The 21,673-nt window shown below is 36.5% G+C and overlaps 1 protein-coding gene across 9 annotated transcripts in view; it reads left to right on the top strand.

Moving 5' to 3' along the window:
- LMO7 (LIM domain 7) overlaps positions 1–19,506 on the top strand; it is a 180,693-nt gene extending 161,187 nt beyond the window's left edge. For 5 of the 9 annotated variants that reach the window (XM_016149351.2, XM_036228897.1, XM_016149357.2 and 2 more), the window contains 13 exons: positions 1,114–1,170; positions 1,322–1,363; positions 3,122–3,147; positions 3,362–3,466; positions 4,596–4,688; positions 5,101–5,459; positions 6,357–6,422; positions 8,479–8,531; positions 10,880–11,093; positions 13,974–14,255; positions 16,107–16,215; positions 17,320–17,422; positions 18,751–19,506. In XM_016149351.2, coding sequence (XP_016004837.2) covers positions 1,114–1,170; positions 1,322–1,363; positions 3,122–3,147; positions 3,362–3,466; positions 4,596–4,688; positions 5,101–5,459; positions 6,357–6,422; positions 8,479–8,531; positions 10,880–11,093; positions 13,974–14,255; positions 16,107–16,215; positions 17,320–17,422; positions 18,751–18,773 — 1,532 coding nt within the window. In that variant the 3' untranslated portion in view covers positions 18,774–19,506. The remainder of the gene's footprint in view (positions 1–1,113; positions 1,171–1,321; positions 1,364–3,121; positions 3,148–3,361; positions 3,467–4,595; positions 4,689–5,100; positions 5,460–6,356; positions 6,423–8,478; positions 8,532–10,879; positions 11,094–13,973; positions 14,256–16,106; positions 16,216–17,319; positions 17,423–18,750) is intronic. The other 4 variants (XM_016149355.2, XM_036228899.1, XM_036228896.1 and 1 more) reach the window with 1 other exon arrangement.
- Positions 19,507–21,673: the final 2,167 nt, after the last annotated feature.

The following is a 21,673-nucleotide window of genomic DNA, read 5'->3' as shown; positions in this document are numbered from 1 at the left end:
AAGAGACCCAAAGAAGATGAAACTTCTTTTACCATGAAACTAGACTGCCAGGAATGGGGCTGAGTTTTCATAGCATTTTGGTGGCTTTGAATCTGCATTTGCCAGTTCATAGTACATTATATCAAAGCCAAACGAAGTTTATAAATTTCTTTTTCTTCTTTGATTATTTGTCTTCGCATTTAATTCTGATCATTAGAAGTGACTACATTTTGTTTGATATTACATTCTTTGTCAAAAGAGTTTTGAAAGCAATGTGACTTATTTTTCTTCATGATGTTAAATCTAAGACATCCGGGTCCTGTTCTGCCAGTAACTCAGGCAAAGCAAACTGATAAGACACTTAACTCATTAGTAACTATGGGACTATATACAGGCCCTGTCATTTAAGGGTTTTGTTTATATAAGTAAACAACTTGTATCAAGTAATAACTGCACTTAACATTTTATGAATAAACCGAAGTATAATAATCATTTGCCATAATCTTGCAACAGATCTTTAGGAGAAGTGAGAATGTTTTCTTTTTATTCTTATCTGGCTGAACTACTTTTGTTTTACTTAAAAATGTGTGGCTGTAAGATCTTGAAAACTTGGCCAAAATATTCTAGTTAGAAAAATGGTTTAATTTTAGCATTTAAAAAAAATTATCTTTCTCTGGGTAATATTTATTTTCCTGTCTTCCTCCCCATTATTTTTCAGGTTCTTTTTTACTCACCTATGTTGTGAAAACTCTTAGTTACAAACAGTTTTTCTTGTACTAGAAGAGATTTTTGATTGACCTAAGCAAAAAGTTTTAATTTCCATTTTCCTAAAGCTGTGTGATCCAGCACAGAAGCTGGTACTTCCACGAAACTAGGATGCTTATCTGCTAAAATTAATTAATCAAAATATTAGTTCCTTTTACTAATTTGAATATAGTATAGACTACTAAAACTATGTGTGCCTGTGCATTGAAATAATCCATATCTTCTTTGGCTATCAGTTTTGTCATTAAAAAAATAATATGGCTATAGATTAGAAAGCTATGCCAAGTATCTTTTAGTTTTCCAGTGGTGAGAAATTAAAATGAATGACATGGTATTGATTTTTTTTTTTTTTTTGTATTTTTCAACTAGCATCTGAACCTATTTCTTTGAAAAACTTAAAAAGGCGATCACAATTTTTTGAACAAGGTAAACCACCAAGCTAACAATTCATGCATTTTCATGGAATTGTTCCCACTCTCCACTCTTTCCTGATAGTCTGTGGCGCTGGGCACTAAGCCTCTTCAATTTGGCTGTCATTATGACCAAGCGACATAACCCATTTCCATTCTTTCCCTAGGGTCATCAGGCTTTTCTTACAGTTCATGGGTCTACCTCTGTGGTAATGGGTCTTTGCGTGTCCTTTGTTCTTCTGAAGTTTTTGTTTTTTTTTTTAAACTAAAAAATTAAGGTGCTATTAAACACACACTTTCCCTCTTTCCCCCCACCCCCCACTGGGTGACAGTAAGAAACGAGAAATTTCATGTAAACCTTACTGCTTCCTACAAATTGCATAATATTAGATTACACCAACATATAATTGGCTAACTTTTTTAAAACCTCCACTTTTTGGTAATGAAACACGCTCTTAATAACAAAGCAGAGTTATTTACTGCTATTGGGATGGCGACTTTGGAGTGTTAATAGGACTGCTCTGTTGACGTCAAAGTAAATTAAAAGTAAATCGATTTTGGTTCCATCTGCAAACAAGTGCATTTTGAGATTCTCCATGTTGGTGTAGTTGGGCTGCGCTGCCTCACGAAGTCCTGTTGCATGTGGCGTTCCCTTCCCTTTCATGTTTGCCTAACACTCTGTCTCACCAATGGAGTTCGAGCTCTGTGTTTCGCTATCAAGAACTTAAAAGTAACATCCAACATTTGAGATGCAATGGCACAGTTAGTGGGCAGTGTGCTGTTGGTGTCTAAAATGTTATCGTTTCTTACTTTTAAGATTATTAAACGTTTACAAACTTGCCTTTTAATATGATGCTTACCAGACTTGTGTATTTTGTGTTAATCTCCTAGTAATATACCTTTGGTTAATTAAGGTCTCCCTGGACCGTAAATAGAAATAGTTTACCACCTATGCATGTGCAAGATCTATTCGTGTCAGTATCCTTAGTGTTTTGACATTTTTTGTTAAACTCCTATTTTTCTATGGTAATTTAATTGATACAATACGATATACTTAGCTCAAATTGGCTAATATAAAGCAATTCCTTTTCTTTATTTATTCTGATTTTTACTCACTTTTCTTTAACAGGCTATTTTAGGAAAGTATATTTTCCTAAGTCTCAAAGCAGTTTTCTTAAAAATATAATTGTGTAAGGGAATATAATTTGAAAGCTGAGGTGTCAGAAAATTTAAAAAATATTGTATGGTAGTGTATTTTATGAGATGTCCTTATTCCTTATAATCATTGTACTACATACAGACACACACACTTATGTAGATTCTCCTAAGTATAAAAAGAATAACATTATGCCCATAAGAATAACACTGAAAAAAAAAATAACTATGTCATACACTTGAAGTTTGAATATTTTGTGGTTCAAATAATAGAAAAGGAAAAGGAAATGTTTCTTGCACATGTTTATTGTGGTGCCTTATTTAAGAAAAATAGCTCATTATCAAAAAGACCTGAAAAATGTGACTTACAGTGGCCACATTATAATTGAATAGAGGCAAGTAAGAAATTGGATTTAGTAGATATTATAACATTTGAATTTTTTTTTTTTAACTAGGCCAAACTATGAGATATTACCAGTTATGTTAATAAAAAACTCTCTAACCTATTCAGGAATATACTATTGATTTAGCTCCTGTGCCTAGACCTAGAGTGTGTCCTTGGCATCGTCGTTGACCTTTTTTTTTTTTATTCTTTTTTTCTGTTTAACTGACTGAATTTGGAAGATGAAAAATAAACAGATGAAACTAAACAGGAAAAAGGATTTACTCTTGCTGTTTAAAAAAAAAATGGTGTCACTTAGTATACTGGCATAGAAACAGCTAGTGATAAAACTTTCTGAAGAATTATTTCATAGAAATGAAAATACTTACGTTGTATTTTTTTTCCTCTTTGCCCACGTGCTGCCATACAGGAAGCTCTGACTCTGTGGTTCCTGATGTAAGTAGTATTCATTTATCTTTGGAATAAATAAGGCGATCCAATCTTTCCCAGTTCCAAAGACCTATTTTGAAATATAAAGCCAAATGTTCTTTGGTATAGCTTAGGCAAAAGTGATATGAATAATTTATGTATGCAGAAGTGCTTTGGTAGATGACTTAATGAAGTAACATGTATGTTCTTTGTTTGCACTGCTTCTCTTATAATTGGTTAGCTTCCAGTTCCAACGATCAGTGCCCCAAGTCGGTGGGCATGGGACCAAGAGGAGGAGCGAAAGCGGCAGGAGAGGTGGCAGAAGGAGCAGGACCGCCTGTTGCAGGTAGAGCAGAATAACATAGACTGAGAAGTACACTTGGCTTGAATTGCTTTTTCCTGGTCAGTGTCAAGCAGTATTGAGAAGCAAATTTAAAAAAAAATTTTAATGCAAATAATCTCATAATTAGCAAATCTTTTGATAAGTAGCACATTTTGTATTAAAATACAAATATTTGTTCTATTAAAATTAATTTTGTTTTAAAATGCAGAAACAATTACTTTTTCATTTTAGAGCTTTCCAGTCATCCTTTAAAAATCATTATTAACCCCTGTGTATAGTTTTAGAGTCTGTGAGGCACTGTAGTTTTTTTTTCTATGCACTACTTTTTAATTTATCGGAGTGACCTTGGTTAATAACATTTTATACGTTTCAAGTGTACAATTCTACAGTACATCATCTGTATATTGCATTGTGTGTTCACCACCCAAAGTCAAATTTCCTTCCATCACCGTTTAATTGACACCCTTTACCCTCTTCTTCCTCCCTTCACCCTCTTTCCGCTCTGGTGACCACCACACTATTGTCTGTGTCTATGAGTTTGTTTGTTTTGTTCGTTATTGCTTTCTGTTTTATATCCCACATATGAATGAAATCATGTGGCTCTTGTACTTTTCCGTCTGACATTTCGCTTAGCATGATACTGTTCATGTTATCACAAATGGCAGTATTTCATTGATGCTGAGTAATAGTCTATTGTATATTTGTACACATCTTCTTTATCCAGTCTTTCATCGGAGGACACTTAGGTTGTCTCTAACTCTTGGCTACCGTGTATAATACTACAATAAACATAGGATTTTCTTATGAGTGAGAGATGGATCAGCTTTGTGAGAACTTACTCCTATAAACTCTGTGCTCAGTCTATTGCAGAGAAATTCAGTCCCCTGGAGGCTTTAATGAATTACAACCATGGTAAAAAGTGCATTTGGGTTCATTCTGAGTGTCTATCCTTTCCCAGTACCTATAATTTAATTCAATGTAAGCTGTTGTCTACTTTGGGGACTACACTGTGATTGGTTAAAATAATATCACCGTCTTTAAAGGTTGAAGTGAAAGGTGGGGCTAGCAAAAATGCTAGTGAAAACGATTAACAATAACCTATTAACTAATTTATTAATATACTATCTTATAGGAGAAATATCAACGTGAGCAGGAGAAACTAAGAGAAGAGTGGCAAAAGGCTAAGCAAGAGGCTGAGAGAGAGAATTCCAAGTACTTGAATGAGGTAATGTTTGGAACATGGTGTGTTCTTCCTTCTATACCTTGTTGGTGAAATCAGCTGAAAAATGGAAGAAGACACATTTAACTTGACCTTTGCCACACAATCACTTATGTAGTTCTTTGAAAAATATAGTGAGCTCTAATTTGTCAGAATTTTGCTTTGATGTTTCAACATTTCTCCTGATTTCTCTACCATATCATTAAATAATTCTATCGACAGACACTAAGTGCATCCTATTCTTTTAAGTTACATTTCTGTCACCCACGTGTGGCTTTGTTAGTAATAAAACATCATTGCAAGCAGACTCCTGGGCCAACTACAATAAATATCATCTGCAATTAAATATAGACTTATCTTTATAAAAGTACAGAAATACATCGATTTAGGTGGGTTTCTTTTCTCCCTGGCCATGTAGGAACTGATGGTCCTGAGCTCCAACAGCATTTCTGTGACCACACGCGAGCCCGCCGTTGCCACCTTGCGAGCCACTTGGGGTGAAGGGTCTAAGTCTTCCGACAGGGAAGGAACCCGAGCGGGGCGAGAGGAGAGGACACAGCAGCAAGGGGGAGACGCGGATGAGGACCAACGGGAGAAGCTGCAGGAACAAGTCACTCTTCAGAAAGAAAGGGAACTGAAGGAGCAGCGGTACCGGGAGGAACAGGAGCAGAAGCGGCGGCAGGCGGAGGCCGAGGAGCAAAGGCGCCGTGCGGAGGAACAGACGCGCCAGGCAGAGAGAGAGAGGGAAACATCAGTCAAAATATACCAGTATAGAAGGTCTGTCCCTATGGCCTAAGGGCACACGTGACTCTTCAGTTGGCTTGGCTTAGCCGAATGCATTCCCCACTTCAAAGGCACCTAATCGGTTTTCCCGCTCCCTACCATCGTATTCTCTTCACAAGGGAACACAAATAGCCGGCGTGGACACTACATTGTCAATCTGATCGGGTCACCTTATTCCCTGCTCAGTGTCTCCAGATGGCTTCCCCTCCCATTAGAGAACCATCTGAAGCCCTCACCATGGCCTTAGAAGGCTGGCATCGGCTGTCTTTGCCCTTTGGTCTAAAGAGCTTCCTACAACTTGCCCTCACCTGGTCTGTTACAGCCTTGCTGGCCTCCTTTTCATGTCTTGAAAATGCCTAACATATTTTATCTCTGGACTTTTGCATTTTCTAGTCCCTGGGACTGGAGGAATCTTTTCTCACATGTTGTACCACACATTTTTAAAAAATCTTTGCTCAGATGTCACCTCAGACTTTTCCAAAATACCTCGTCTAAAATACATGCTTCTTCTCCACCCCTTTTTTTCCATGTGCCTTTCCCTGCTCTATGTTATGCATTCATTTGCTTGTCTGTTGGCCTGCCTGCCCCACTAAAATATGAGTTTTATGAGGCCAATAAGTTTTTGTTTCAGTAGCCAAACCCTAGAACAGCACTGGAGCGTAGCAGGCACACAACATGTATTTGTGGAATGAATGAACTGCAAATGTCTGTCTGTAGTAGTGGGACTGTTTTCTGCAGTGATCGATTGAAATACTTCTGTATGTTTAGTTTTCAACTCAGAGACCATTCTCATAAAGATGCTAGAATAGCATTATGTTGTTATCCATTTCTTAAACTCGAGGAAGAAATTGAAGTCTGTTATTTTGACCATAAACTCTTTCTGTCTTTTAGGCCTGTTGATTCCTATGACATACCAAAGAGAGAGGAAGAATCTTCAGGGTTGCATTCTAGTGACAGGTGTGTAGAACATTTAATTGTGATTTGGTTGGAGTAAATGGCTTCAAATGAATTTTTGAAGGTTTGCCTAGGTGTTTTGCACAACTACTGCAGCTCTTGGTTGTTTCTGGCGTGCAGAGATATCTTGCTGGTTGATCTTTAAAATTACCTCTCAGCTTAGTAACTTAAGTTTATGATTTTATGAGTTAGCATTTTGAGCTGAACTCAATTGGCAGTTTTTAGTTGATTGGGCTCATCATGCATTTACTATCCTCTTACTAGACAAATCTGCTTTTGGTGGTTGGCTGGCTGGCTGTCAGCTGGGGCAAGAAGAGCGACAGGGCCATGTGTCTTTCAACATTCAGCAAACCAGTGCAGCCTCAAATACATGGTGGCTGGGCAGGGAAACGAGAAAGCATTAAAGACAGGAAGCATGCAGGGCCCCTTGTCGTCTCAGCTCTGAACTGGCACATCATTGCTTCTGTCACAATCTGTTATCTAAAGTAAAGTTACAAGGCCAGTTACTTCTCTATGGGAGGAGCCATAATGCAAGGGGCATGGACACAGGAAGAATCGTTCATTTTTTTGCACTCTACCTTAACCTTTTTTTTTTTTTTTAAAAAGTGTAAGCAATGGCATAAGCTTACTCAAAATGAATCTACATGTGGACATCTGAAATGAGAATTGTGGCTTTTCTCTTAGTTTGATTAGAACTACTGGTTAGTTTGGGGGGAAGGAAGATAGGATTTCAGATATCTGAAAAGTTATAAATATATATATGTACATATATATATCAAATTTAATGTTTTTAAGTATCTTTTTAAATGCTTTGCACTTTTGATATCACTAAAGAATTCTAAACAATATGTCTAAAAATATCCAGTGTATGACTATTAATTTGTGTTTTCAGAGCCGAAATTTCTTCTTTAGGAAGTTTGCCTTTGTGATTAAAAAAATACTTATATAGACAATCAGGGTGACTGAATAGGGCTCAGAGTAGACAAGGAAAAGAAAAGGAATATACAAGTAGTAATGGGCTGACATTAGCTAGAAAAAATTTCTAGTGATGGATGACCTTATTTGTAATGAATGTTTCTGGGTAACTAGTTTATTAAAATGTGCATCTCTTTTAAAGCTATGGATTTGTTTATATATTTAAATAACCTTTATGTAGCTCATTACCTTTAGAAAATAATCAGATTGAAGAGAAGGGAAACTTAAGGAATCCTGGAAAATATGAAATACTTCTAGGCACTTGTGATACAGCATGCCCTGGAGGTGTCAATGAGTATGTCTAGACATCTTGTAATAAAGTATTGTCATCTGTCTTAATAGAAATGAAACTATTCATGAATGTTCCTAACAGTTGTGATATATTATTATGTATTATACATTATTATGATTTAGTGTATACATACTCATGTATATGTTATGTGCATATACATATGTAATATTTGTATATATGATAACATACATTATTATTCATTTTTATTAGCATTATTTGAAGTTATCGTGCCTACTAGAGTGAGAACGAAATCAACATGTGTTGCTATACAGACCTATATTTTACCATTACAAAGTTGGAAATTTTCAGAAATTGCCTATGCCAGTATACTCTGGTACCATTTTGGAATGCTAGTAAGTTGCTATTTCAAAGTTGTAGCCTAATGCCCCAAAAGTTGACTTCTTGTCCCTCAGCCAGAATGAAGGAAGTGGAACAGTCTGATGTTAAATAACCCGATGACAGATGTTTTGTACAGTAAGACTGAGATCTAAAAGTGAGTCAGAGGACACAAATTGGTCAAATTGTAGGCTTAACCTTTATATGAAATGGAAAGGATTTTCACATGTTTATGTATTTCTAGCATCAAGCTCTTCTCTCTTCTGGAGATGTCACTATTTTCTGCTAGTTTATGCAACATGAAAAATTCCTTAGTATGAAAATAAATATGGCTCTCAACAGGCATAGGAAATAAATCAACTTTAAAAAAATAACCTTTTTGGTGTTCTTACTTCATAAATATAAAAAGGTTGTTCTTAATGAGACATATGTAATATATTGTGTTCTGTGTTTTAGGAATAAATCCAGATCCACTACTGAGCTGGATGATTACCCCACAAATAAAAATGGTAAGCGTGAAGTTTTTTCAAAATTCCTTAGCACGATTGCTTATTTATGCTATCATACGCTATGATCAGTATTTTTAAGGTCAAGATATTTCAGGTTCATTAAGATTCCATAATCAAAACACTGAATATTTTTAGCATTCATGTATAAAAACAAAACTATCTTGTGTTTATTTTGGCTTTGTAATGGAGGGAGTACTAGGAGATTAAAATTGTTTTTAAATAGCTAATGAAATATGTGAAAACTTTACAAAGTGATGCTGATACAGTTTTGTATAGTAAATTTTGTCTTGCAGTTAAAGAATTGGTACAGAAAAGTTTTTTGCAGAACAACACGGGACTTAAAAATTGTACATATACTTGAAATTGAACATTTAAATGATAAGATGTCAAAAAGTCCAAAATGAAAATGATTTCACTAACTGGGCAAAAATAGTTTGGAACCTGATATTGTTAGTATAAAGTACATTTGTAGGAAGGACTACATGTAACTGAAATTATATAACTAAGAAAAAAAAAAAAAGCTAAGCAAAATGCAACCATTTTAAGCAGGGTTTGCATTCCAGGCCTTGCATTAGCAGGGTTTTAGTCAGTTACATTGATGAATGAAGGTGCAGGTAAGGAATGAGGTGAACTTGGTGGACATCCTTGTCTAAGTAGACAGCCACATTCTTCAGCTCCAGCCTGTTACTGCCCTGTGAGAGAATGAAAATCTGTGATCACCAACCATTTCTGTCATTAAAAAAAAAAAAAAAGTAATAAAAGAAATCTAGACTTTCATGTTATCTTTTAAATACTAATAGGGAATTAAAAAAAAATTTTTTTTAAACCCTCTATGAGCCAGACAACACATCAACAGGTTCAAATGATCTGGTGGCAGCTGATTTATCACTTTTGTTTAAAGGTTGTAGAATTTACAATTTCTTTTAGGTTCTATGATCACCCTTTTCCCTTAATACATGGAATCTTCCATTATCTGGTCCTAGTTTAACTTTCTAACCTATTTTGCTGTTTTTCTCATTGGGAAACCTCAACTATAACCAAATTGTTCTCTCCCTCAGTTCTCAACTTATATGCGTTCCGTTCTGGTTCCTATAGTCTTATCTGTTTGTATTTCTGGTTTCTTCTCCCCTGAATTTGCCCCTAACTATTATTAAAATTAAGGTTTAAATACTTCCATCTGCCATGAAACATTTTTAATTTGCAGTGATAATAGTCTCTCCCAATCTTAAACACATGGCAAGTGTGATTCTCTGAAACAGTCTTGTTAATATTTGTGGCTTGCATATTAATCTGGTTATTTTTCTATGTATATTTTCTCCCCTTTACTAACTGGATAGCAGGCAGTGAAAGTTACAAATATTTTATTGAAAAGCTTGGTTATGTCAATACAGTATTTTTAAAATAGGAAATGTTTTATTTAAAATCTGACCAAATTGATAAAGCTATGTGTATGCGCAAATATAAACATAGATGTGTATAAGAAACCTTTGGTGTCCTTGTTCATTGCTTACTGGAAGATGAACTAAATTGAGAGACACGAATTTTGAAAGAATTATAATAGCAGTAAATCTGGAGAGCAAAAGAAAACAAATCCTTACATGAAATTTCCTAATCCAAATTAAGGTGGGGAGGTTGTTCTAAAGTTATGGATGTTTTATGCAATTCAGAAATTAATCAGCAAATCCAATGAGATAAAGGCTTCAGGATAAAACCTGACTTTGTTGTCATTCGTAAATTCAACATCCAAATTATAGCTTTATCAGTTTCTTAGAAACAAGTCTGATAACATTCCTTGGTTATCATTTGGATTAAATATGCTCTCATTCCTACAAGTTGGTCATGACTTCTTCTGTGACTTATACCACAGAGACTTGGGTCATGTTATCTAGAGGTGTCTTTGCTCTCTCTCCAGGGGAATTCTAAGTTTTTCGAAAGACTAGAACTTGAAGTTCCTTCGCACAGTTGTCACAGTAAGCATTCAGTGAAACTAAGCTTGATTGATTTAATTTAGGAAGGAAGGGAGAAATGGAAGAGAAACTACTTCCGGATGAGCATTTTATAACTTAACATTGTTGAAATCAATGCTGGTCGTTTCCTTTTTAAGCAGCCGCCTCAGTTTTCCTGAGCGTGCTCCATGGTATGCCTCTGGCTGTGGAATTGGAATTTCCAGGAAAAAGAGACAGTTATTTTATGTTCCCAGGCAGCAGTCTTGCTGAGAATTGATGGCAGCATATGCGCACAATGTCACATTATTTGCTACACTGATTTGGAGATTTATCCACTATCTGTTTTTTTTTTTTTTTTCTTAATGTGCTAATCCTGCAGCGTTTGATGTGTTTTTAATTTAGGAAGCAGTAAATATTTAGACCAAGTTGGGAGCAGTAGCTCATCACAGAGGAGCTCCAAGAAGGAACAAGTCCCATCAGAAGCAGAGTTGGAGAGACAACAAATTCTTCAAGAAATGAGGAAGAGAACATCCCTTCACAATGACAACAGCTGGATCCGACAGCGCAGTTCCAGCGTAAATAAAGAGCCTATTTGTCTGCCTGGGATTATGAGAAGGTGCGAGACATTTTAGCAATTATTTCCTCTTCTGTGCTGTGAGGCAAATAGACATGCTGGCTCTTTTGGGCAGAAGAGATGTCATAATTTCTTATCTTATTCTAAGATTTAGTGGAAAAAAAGAGGAATAGAGCAGATGTCACTGGGCACATGTCACGGAACACTTATTAAATGCCAGACACATGTCGTTTGCTTTTTCCATGTCATCTCAATCTGAGGAAAATGTTTTGAGGTAGGGATGGTCATTCCATTTTTCTGCATGTAGAAACCGTGGCTCAAGCAGGGAATGCCATGTGGACAAAACCACGTGGCTAACAGGTTGCAAAGCTGGATGTGGAACTCTGAATGCGAATCGGGCACTTAAATAGTTTGTGTGGTTTTGTGTTTCCTTGGCTGCTGAACTTAAAAAAAATTAAGCCTCTAATTGTTTGTTTATAATAAGATAATGGTTAGATTGGAATCATAATAGTGTTCACAAAGTGTGAAAACCTAATTTTTTTAACGTTCAGATAAGTACATAGTTATAAATTAATTGGAGATGAGAGGATGAACATTTTAAAAGATCTTGGCTAAATAAATACTGGAGCTACTTTTATTCAAAATTTACACAGCTGAAAAACTGAGGAAAATTATTTGCAACACATTACAAAGGGCAAACTATCTCAATATGGAAATACTTTTTGTAAACCAGTAAATAAACCCCGGCAACTTTATAGGAGCAGACAGTTGATATGAAAATAGTTCATAGAAAAAGAAACAAAGTCAATAAACATATAAAAGATGAACACTACTCCTAATGCAATGATGTATCTCGCTTCCGGGACTTGTAGAAGGTTAAACAAATGATTAGGTCTATGTATTGACAGTTGTCTAAGGAATCAGCAATTCTTGTTCCCAGTTGGGTGGATGGTTTTTCAGTGTTTATTAAGCAAAAGTTTTTATTTTTATACCCTGTAAGAAGTTTAGTTTCTGGCGCTTTAACTTCTGAATATATTTGGTTCAGTATCCGAAGAGATATCAAAGAATATACACTTAAATGTTATTGGCAATAGCAAAAAAAAAAAAAAAAAATCTGAATGTTTACTAATAAGAGTATACTTTAGTACTCATTAAATAAATAGTGGCACACTGATAAGGTCAAAACTATACAACTATTAAAGAATCAAAAGAGGCATATTCCTCCCTAATACACCAGCTCAAAACGTAATGGGTTAAAATATCAATTCATTGCATCTCACTATTCTGAGAGTTGTCTAGGCAGTTCTTTACATGGTGATTCGGACACTTGGGTAGTAAGAATCACTTAGAGTTGGTGTTGGCAAATTTTTTTGTACGAAGAATCAGATAGTAAATAATTCAGATTTTGTAGGCCACATAAGTCTCCATCATATGTTCTTTGTTGTTGTTTTATGACTGTTTGAAAATATAAAATACCCTTCACTCATGAATTGTATGTATTCTGGCAGCAAGCTTTAGTTTGCTGACCCCTGATCTAGAAGCTCCACTGAGAGCTCAGCTGCAGTTATCGGCTGGGAGCCTCTCTTCTACATATTGACCTTTCCATATAGCTGCTTGGGCCTCCTTGTGACCTGGCACCTGGATTCAAAGAGGAAACCTTGCAAGAAGATATGCTTTCATGTGCAAGTGCTTATGAAACCCCCATTCGAATAATGTTTGCTAACGTCCCACTGGTCAACACATCAAGTGGCCAAGCCCAGAATCAGTGAGGACCACAAGGATGTGCATACAGTAACAAGGTTCATTGGGGGCCACCTAAGTACCATCTGTCATATGAACTGACATAAAGATAGTTCTGAGATAATATATATTACATGGATAAAGCAAGCTATGAAGAACATGCATTGCAGAATAATCCTATTTGAGAATGTTAAACATAGGAACATATTACATATGTATATAGACATGGCTATATGTAAATTTGTATGTATAAGTAAATATGTGCTTACATATATGAGTAAAAGTCTAGAAGAATGCCCCTGGAGACTGGAGCAAGTACATTGTGGTAAGCAGGTCAGAGAGCCTTATTCTTCCTTCAGGTACCCTTCTCTTCTGCCTGAGTCTTTCTCATCATGATGACGTAGTACTTTTGTAACTTTAAAAGAAAAACATACCTATTTCAAATTTGGGATAAGAAAGTTTAAAAAGTAATAACAAAATTGATCAGGTAGAAAAGAACCCCTCATGATTTTGAGTCATTCTTTGTAGACCAGAATTAATATAAGCATACAACTTGATTTAAGAGAGACTTTTCAAAAGTTGTGTTTCTGTGGGTTATGGGTGGTGAGTGCATGATGGCTACACAGTAGAAATGGCCTGAGTTACTTTGGAATCAGGGAGACTTTGGTTTGAAAGCTAGTTCCACCACTGACTAGCTCTTTTTACTATGGACAAGTTAACTTCTGAGAGAGCAAAAGAAAAATCATATATAATGTTGTGAAGATGAAATTAATATTTTTGTGACAGTGTTTAATACCTGACATACATAAGTATATAAAGAGGTATTTTTGGTTGAGTTTTAGAAATTAAAATTGATATATCTATGTAAGCAGCTGAAGATTTAAAAAAAAATATGTCATTTTTGTCTTAGTATCTACTTGTCCTTTCCACTTTGTATTTATTCTATTACCTAAATACCAAGTAAATAAGCATAAAAATAAACGAAGGTTAATGGAATATGAAAGATTATGATGCCTTTGATAAAAAAAAAAAACATTAAAGGTTATTTTATAAGTAATTGGACCTGTTAGATTAATACTTGCTTATGAAATACATAAAATGGATAGTTTAATGACTAATGTTAAGTAGATTTCTAATCGAATGTGTTATATATAATTTTAATTAATCCTTTCTATATTTCAGGGGTGAATCTCTAGATAACCTGGATTCCCCCAGATCCAGTTCTTGGAGGCAGTCCCCTTGGCTTGGTCAGCCGGCAGGAGTCTATGCTTCTTCCTCTGTTCAAGACTTCAGTCGCCCGCCACCTCAGCTGGTGTCCACGTCAAACCGTGCCTACATGCGAAATCCGTCCTCCAGCATTCCCCCTCCTTCCGCTGGCTCTCTGAGGGCCACCAATGCACCTTCCCCTACACCACGAAGCCATTTCTCTTCACCTTCACCATCAGGCTCCCAGCTACGCAGTAGGTAAGGCCCTGTGGCTTTCTCCTTTTCTTAGTTTCAGGGGTATGTTTTTTTTTTTTTCATTAAAATTTCCCTCACATCTTGTTGATGCTTTCCAAAGAAAGGCCTTTTTGAATGTGTCAAATGCAGTGTCCTTTTATCAGATCAATTAAGAAATCTTTCCCGATTGCTTTCTAAGAGCATTTATGGATGTCCTGTGAAGCCATTGGAGACCTTTAAAACAGCTACTTCATTGCCATGGTCTCCTTTGCTTGTGGTATCTTAAAGACAGATGTACCTGAATAGTTTTCAGTATAATCATGAAAATATACTCATCGAATGTAGTTGAAATTTATGAGTAAAGGCAGTATTGTAAAATATTTGACTATTTTAATGAGACAATACAAACTCATTTTATTGGAACCAAATGTAAAAAGAAAGCATTATAATCAAGTTCCATCATCTATGCAGCTTTTAACAAGCTGAATAAAAAAAATGTTAAGCAGTTAGTAATGCTTGTTGGAGATTTGATTTCCAAAACTATTACTTGCCTCTTACGTGGTTTGCCAACAGTTTGTTCAGACTCCATCAACTGATTCTGTAGGTCAGATGCCACAGGAATTGTGTAACAGTTATAATGATAGGTCTTGACTTAAAAGTTGCCTTTGAATATGGACAGAAGCTCAGATGTCAACAGGTATTGGGTTTTCAGATCTGCTTAACTTCACTACAGATCACTGATGCTTTTTGAAACCACATACAGCAATGTTTCTGCTGTCACCCTAGGGAGTTCTGCTGGCATATACTTCTCATGCAAATGAAATACTGAAAAGTAGAAACGCAATTATTATATTGAGATTTTTCTTAAGCCATCAAAGAAGAGATTTCGTTAGGAGAATGTATTTATATCCTTCTAAAATATTACTTGTACCAGGATCTACAAAATGGGTATCAGAGAGTTTGAATTATGAGAAGGAGGAGTGAAGATTTATGGTAAATTTGTGGGGACGATGAAGGTGTTGGAGTGGGGAGGCAAGGCAGAGGAGAGAGTACCCATGTCTTTACAGAGAGCCCCACCCTAGGAGAACAGATAGAAGACAGGTCTGGCCTTTTCCGCCCTGCAAATGTCTCTGTCTCAGAGGTGGTGCCCTGACATGAGGCACTCCACAACTATGCACTTAAAAGTGCTGTGCTGGTTCCGAGGGATGCAAAAGCAAGAAGTGGCCTTTCCCTTGCCACTTGGGAAAGAAGGTAAGACTTGCATCCAAAGGGAGGTAGAAACTCTCCTTACTTACCTAAATGGCAGCTGTTGTGCGATTTTCATTTCATTCTCCACAGAGGCAGTCCGGTGAGGCAGAGGCACAGTCAGGAAAGCACTCCTACTTCTGTTTAACTTGAATATTGGGTGAATGAGAAAGAGGATGAGAAAATTAGGTTGAGACAGTGGGTTGCAGTGCCTCTCGGAAGAAGTCGAGGCTGCTCGTTCAGTGTTCTATGGGTGAAATGACGTGATTATAGAGTTGCGCTTTGGCAGGTCTAACTGGCGAGAGGCCGTTGGCTGAATTAGAGAAGGGGGAGGCTATTGCTGTGTGCAGATATGTTCTAAGGAGGGTAGCATCTTGAAGTGCAGAATGGACTAATTGCACTGAAATTGTTCATTTAGGTGAATAGGTGTCAAGCTTTCAGAACCATCATGGAGATCCTTCAAGGTACAATATAATCAAGGCATACTTTGATTGGCCGGTGAAAGTTTTCCTCCCGCAGATGTACAGAGACTTTCTTAAATTGTTAATGTTAAGACCAGAGTGTGATTTTAAAATAATAACTTGAGCCGCACAGATGAAAGCCTCCGTTCCATTCTTGTCCTGCATCTAGGTCAGTCAGTGGGAAGCGCGTGTGCTCCTACTGTAACACCATTCTGGGCAAAGGAGCCGCCATGATCATCGAGTCCCTGGGTCTTTGTTATCATTTATATTGTTTTAAGGTGAGACTGAGATAAACAGCCTCTGTCGGCCCGCAAAGCTTTGCTTGGAGAGCGCATGGCTTCTTGGAGCGCTGGGTGTGGGCGTGCCATTAACAAGCTAGGTGCTGCTGTATTTGTCAGTCTGTGCTGCGTTTTGAGTTTCAAATTGCCTACTCCTGTTTAGTTCTCAAATCTTGAACCCAGCTCCAAAAATTAAATTTAGAAACACTACGCACTTTTTATCTCCAATCTGTTAAGATTCGCTTAGTAAAATTTACACTGCATAAATGCTTTCTCTAAAATGATATTATAGGCACATTTGAAATGTAGTTTACCAATGTCATCAACAGCATGGGGACAGGACATACAATTACAACAGTGTCCAACAGCCTAGCTTTGAATAGGGAGAGTAAGGAAAAGCACTCTAAATATTTTAAAGTTATACAGACTGCTTGTACCTGACAAGAAAGAACTAAGCCTGTAACTACTTTATTTCAAAGTAACTGTCTTTAGAGACATACCTATTTGATTCTTGAACTTGTGTTGAGCTGAAGGGAGACTCCAGTTGTGGACCCTGGAGTTCTCCAGACCACAGCTTGTTTAAGCTTGGATATCATTGGCTGTCGCTGGCTTGGGCTGTTCCTAGGCGTAGCAGAATGAATCAAAATTAGTAGTGTTTGAGCACGTGGAACCAGAATACCCAGCCTCGAAGTGGAAGTGCCACGCGTGAACCTTTGCCTAGCTGGCGCAGTGGCCCACCCCCGAGTGTCAGAAACCCAGCCTTCATTCCGGTGGCCAGATCCTTCATGTGGTGCTTAACCCTCTTTCATTCCTTTGAGAGAAATGAAGACTAAATTTCTTTAAGTGAATCAGCAAATCATTTCTACTCTTTTGATATATTTAGAATGATCATCTTGGTTCTTAAAATTGGCTTTGGGCATTCTTTAATGTCTCGTATGGCAGGCTTGATTTTAATCTACTAATTATCTTTTGGCTTTTTTTTTTTTGGCTAAAACATGTCTATAAGCTTAGAAGCTGCATTTCGCACTTCCTCTCCCTCTCCAGGAGCACTCCAAGCTTTCTTGAGTTGACTGAGTATGATTTTTTTTTTTTTTTGTCCCCCAGTGTGTGGCCTGTGAGTGCGACCTCGGAGGCTCTTCCTCAGGAGCCGAAGTCAGAATCAGAAACAACCAACTGTACTGCAACAACTGCTATCTCAGATTCAAATGTAAGAGAGCAAATCAGGGAGAAAATTTCTTGTCTTTTAAGGAGACCACGGGTTCCCATGCATTTCCCTGAACCTGCGACCACCTCCCCCTCAAGCTCCTTGCCGTAGAACTCCAGGTTTTGGGAATCTTAGTGTGTCCCCTCCAAAGAGGGTTCAGTGAGTGGGTCAGCGCTCAGCATTCCACCTGCATGAGGGCGGGTCGTGGGGCCAAGGGATTGGAGAGGGATGTGTGCCCGAGAGCCCGGCCAGTGTCTTGTGCAGTCTGCTCAGAGTCTGGAGAAACTGCTAATGACTCGAGGATACAAACAAACCAAAACAGAAGTAAAATGGATCTTTGGTGTAGACTGTAATCTGCTTCTGCACTAAGGATTGGTCCTTCATTATTAGCTGATTTCAATTATTTAGCAGTGGGCTTTGATCACGTGATTTAGAATATGATCAGCTTTTAAAACTGGTTTAAAAGATCATAAAGAGTAGTCAGTCTATGCTTTGTTACTATGTCAATATATACAATATTGTAAAAAGGAGAGCATTAATTCTGATTGTATGTTGTTTCAGTGTCATTTTTGGAAAAATCGAATTTCTCAAAAACTTCACATGCTATTTTGTGTGTTAGCATGGCTATTTGTCAATGCATTATGAAATCTAGGATAAAATAATGAGGTTGAATATTGTTTATAGCTACATAAAACAACCATTACTGCTGTTTGTATTTTGAACCTTGATGCTGGTAACATGTGTTTCTTCCTTATTATAAAAGGGTGTTACAAGTGGTATGAGCAAAACCTTTTGCTTTTGAAATCAGAGGTATTTATATGGCCCTTTATGTGAAGAGTGCTTTGGAGACGGTTTAAACCCAGTCAACTCTCTTTTATCTGTCAACGGGTTCTGAGCCTTCTCATCCCAGTGGTTCAGTCCTTCCTTTCCATATGCCACCAGAGGTTGGAGAGCATCAGGCTGGGCATGTAAGGGGGGAGTGTGTATATGTGTGTGTGCTTTTCTCTCTTTAATCAAATTCCAAAGCCGACTATAATTGATTTTTGGAATCGTCATGGATTCGCCTTTTCTCTCCTCCAATACAAATAAAAGAGAGTTGAGTGTAACTTACTTCTATATCAGCAGTTAATTCTTACTCCATTTTTGCAGACAAAGAATTCTAGCCCCCAGAGGCTGTCATTTGCCTAGCTTTGTCCTAAGTGAGTGATAGGGTGACTCTTTCCACCTCACGGGGCCATTCTCTGAGTGATTACTGCTATGCATCCCACGTGGCGATATCACAATGTTTCTGAATCTAAGCACTTTTCTTTCTTCTTTCCTTGCCTGATCAGCTGGACGGCCAACCGCCATGTGATGTAAACCTCCATACGAAAGCACTGTTGCAGATAGAAGAAGAGGTGGTTGCTGCTGATGTAGATCTATAAATATGTGTTGTACGTCTTTTTTGCTCTCTTTTTTAAAAAAATGAATAACACTTTTTTGGCCTCTTTAGATTACAGCAGAGCATTATAGTCTTGGTAGAACCTGTTTTTTTGTTGTTGTTTATTTATAAGAAGGTAATTACGTGTGGGAAAAAGTGCAGTATTTCCTTTCTGAGTTCAGCATCTTAAAAGCACATGGGAAAAAAGAACTTCGAAATATTTTTGAGGCTGATAATGATCTAGTTTGACTTTCCAGTGGTGTTTTGAAGAGGGTTATTTTATTGTTTTTTTTTAAAAGGGTTCTGAAACATTATTTGAAATAGTTAATATAAATATGTAATTGCATTTATTTGCTCTTGCAATGTATGCTAAGTTAAAACAGAGCCATATGGAAAATTTCACGAAAATCCACTCCCAAATTTGCTTTCTGTATCCTTTTCAACTATATATTATGATTTAAAAAAAAAATCAGCTCATAAAAATTTTGTTTGCTTGATGAGGAAAGCTCTGTGTTCTTTACCAGAATTGTCGCTAAGCAATTTCCAGTAGAAAGCTGTTGCTCATTAATGAAAAATCATCATAGTTTGTATACCAGAACTTTTCTCCAGAAACTAGTAAGCTTTTCTGTTCAACTACATTTGTAAATAAACTTGCCGATGCATTTAAGGAGTGGTTCTTCTTTTTCTTCTGTGCGTGTGTTTGTACGTATCTACCTTCCAAGCATTTCAGTCATTTTAATATGTGGCTTTTCTTGATATTTTATTTAGTATCTTTACTGAGGTATAAATTGGCATATAATAAACTGTACATATTTAAATTGTATAATATGACAAGTTTTGACACACATATATACCCATGAAACTATCACCACAATCTTGATATTGTTTTTACTGAAAAATTTTAACAAGGAACTATTTTTGATGAAAAGTTGTTCTGAATGTAATATATTTTTATGATAAGAGCTGAGACAAAGGGTGAATTTTTGGGTCATTTGGATAAAATCTTTATTCTTTTGCTTCCTCAGTTATAAAAGGAGAGTATAACAATGAGTTTAGAACATCTATACATCAAAGAATATGTTGATATCTCTAAGGTTTTAGAAATCTGGAATGGGAATGCAAGAACACAAAACTTTAGCATGCTTTGAGCAAAAATATAAACTTGAGTTCTTTATAATAATGAAAATTGAGTGAATAATTCTAGGATATGAGAACTGTATTAGAAGAGGTTAGAAATATTTATAAAGCTCTAATTTGGGAAAAAAATTAAAAATTTAAGTCCAATTCTTTTGTTTAACATTCCTTATTAATGATTATCAACATATAGAGTAATATATGTTTTTATTGATGAAAATTATCAAATGACCTAAAGTGTAATGAATATAATTTTCAATTCTGAACTCCAAAGAAAAGAGCTCCATGTTTGAACCAATTTCATACATATTTATTCTGCATTCTTAGTTAACATCGGATTGTGAATTTTTCCATGTTCTTAAAATCATTTCTGTTTATCTTTGTTAATGGTTACATAGTGCTCCATTGTTTGGTGCTATTAGTATTTAGTTGTTAACTCCTCTACTGTGTACATATCAATTATTTCCAATATTTAACATTTTAACATATATAATATAGTTATATATATAAATATTTTTAATATAAATTCTATGGTGGACTCTCTACGACCATATCTATTTCTTTATATTGTTTTAATAGACCTGAGATTATTGGCTCATAGATTATGCATTTTAAGGCTGTTTTGATATATATTGCCACAATGGCCTCCAGAAAGTTGCTACTAGCTTAGACTCTCACAAGGAGCACAGGGGCTTGTCTATCTCATTGCATGTTCAACAAATGAATTTCTGCTGCTTTGTCTCTGCCTGACATGTAGTAGCCCTCAATATGCTGTGGCCGAACAAATTAATAAATAAACCCCTGCTTCAACTTCTGTCTTGTTCATAGTGCTTGGTTCTGACTCTAGTACAAGCTTTAATTCTTACATGGTTTTAGTTTTCTTACTCAACATCTTTTCGTTATTCCTTTTCTTCTGTCTTTTGACTTTTCCCCTTATCCTTTTGATTTTTCTTCTTAGTATGTTCTTATGACAGTTTTCTCTTGTTTTTATTTTACTTAGTGATAATAATTTTGTTAGTACAAATTGCTAGAAAATCTTTCAGAGATTCTTTTCTGAGACACTGGTTCCATAGTTTCTTTGTATAAACCCGTGAGTATTTATTCCTTCATCTAAAGCAAGGGAAGATTCAGTCACTCAATATTTTTTATTCCAACTTTATGTACCTGACACAGTTTTAGGCCCTATAGTACAGCAATGAATAAATACAAAGTCTTGGCTCTGATTGGGCTTAGATTTCTAGTTAGAGGAGACACCGATAAAGAAATAAAGAAAATGTGACGTGCAGATTGTGATAAGAGCATTGAAGAACCAATGATCAGCGTGAGGAGGATACATGAGTGCTGGAAATAGAAGTTTGGTAGTGCTTTTATACATATGTATGTTTTCAGAGTCAGCCTCTCTAATCTTTGAGCCAAAGCTGGAAGGGATGAGGGAACATACCTTCCAGATATTTGAGGGGGAAGTATTCCAGACATAGAGAACAGCAAGTGCAAAAGTCTTGAGGGAGAATATTTGGTGTGTTCAAGAAGCAATCATGTGGTTGGAATGGAATGAGTGAGAGAGGGTGGCAGGAGATATGGGGAGGGGAGGGCACAGGTCAGCAGGCCATTATGGGACTTGACTCTTACTCTGAATGGGATAGGAAAACACTGGAGGGTTGAGCTGAGGAGTGAAGTAAATGGACATGTTTTAAAAGGCC

This window comes from Rousettus aegyptiacus, unplaced genomic scaffold (genome assembly GCF_014176215.1).
Source record: "Rousettus aegyptiacus isolate mRouAeg1 unplaced genomic scaffold, mRouAeg1.p scaffold_m13_p_11, whole genome shotgun sequence".
In the NCBI taxonomy this organism is placed as follows: Eukaryota; Metazoa; Chordata; class Mammalia; order Chiroptera; family Pteropodidae; genus Rousettus; species Rousettus aegyptiacus.
The sequence above is the reverse complement of the archived record's forward strand: the minus strand, read 5'-3'. Positions and strand labels throughout refer to the sequence as shown.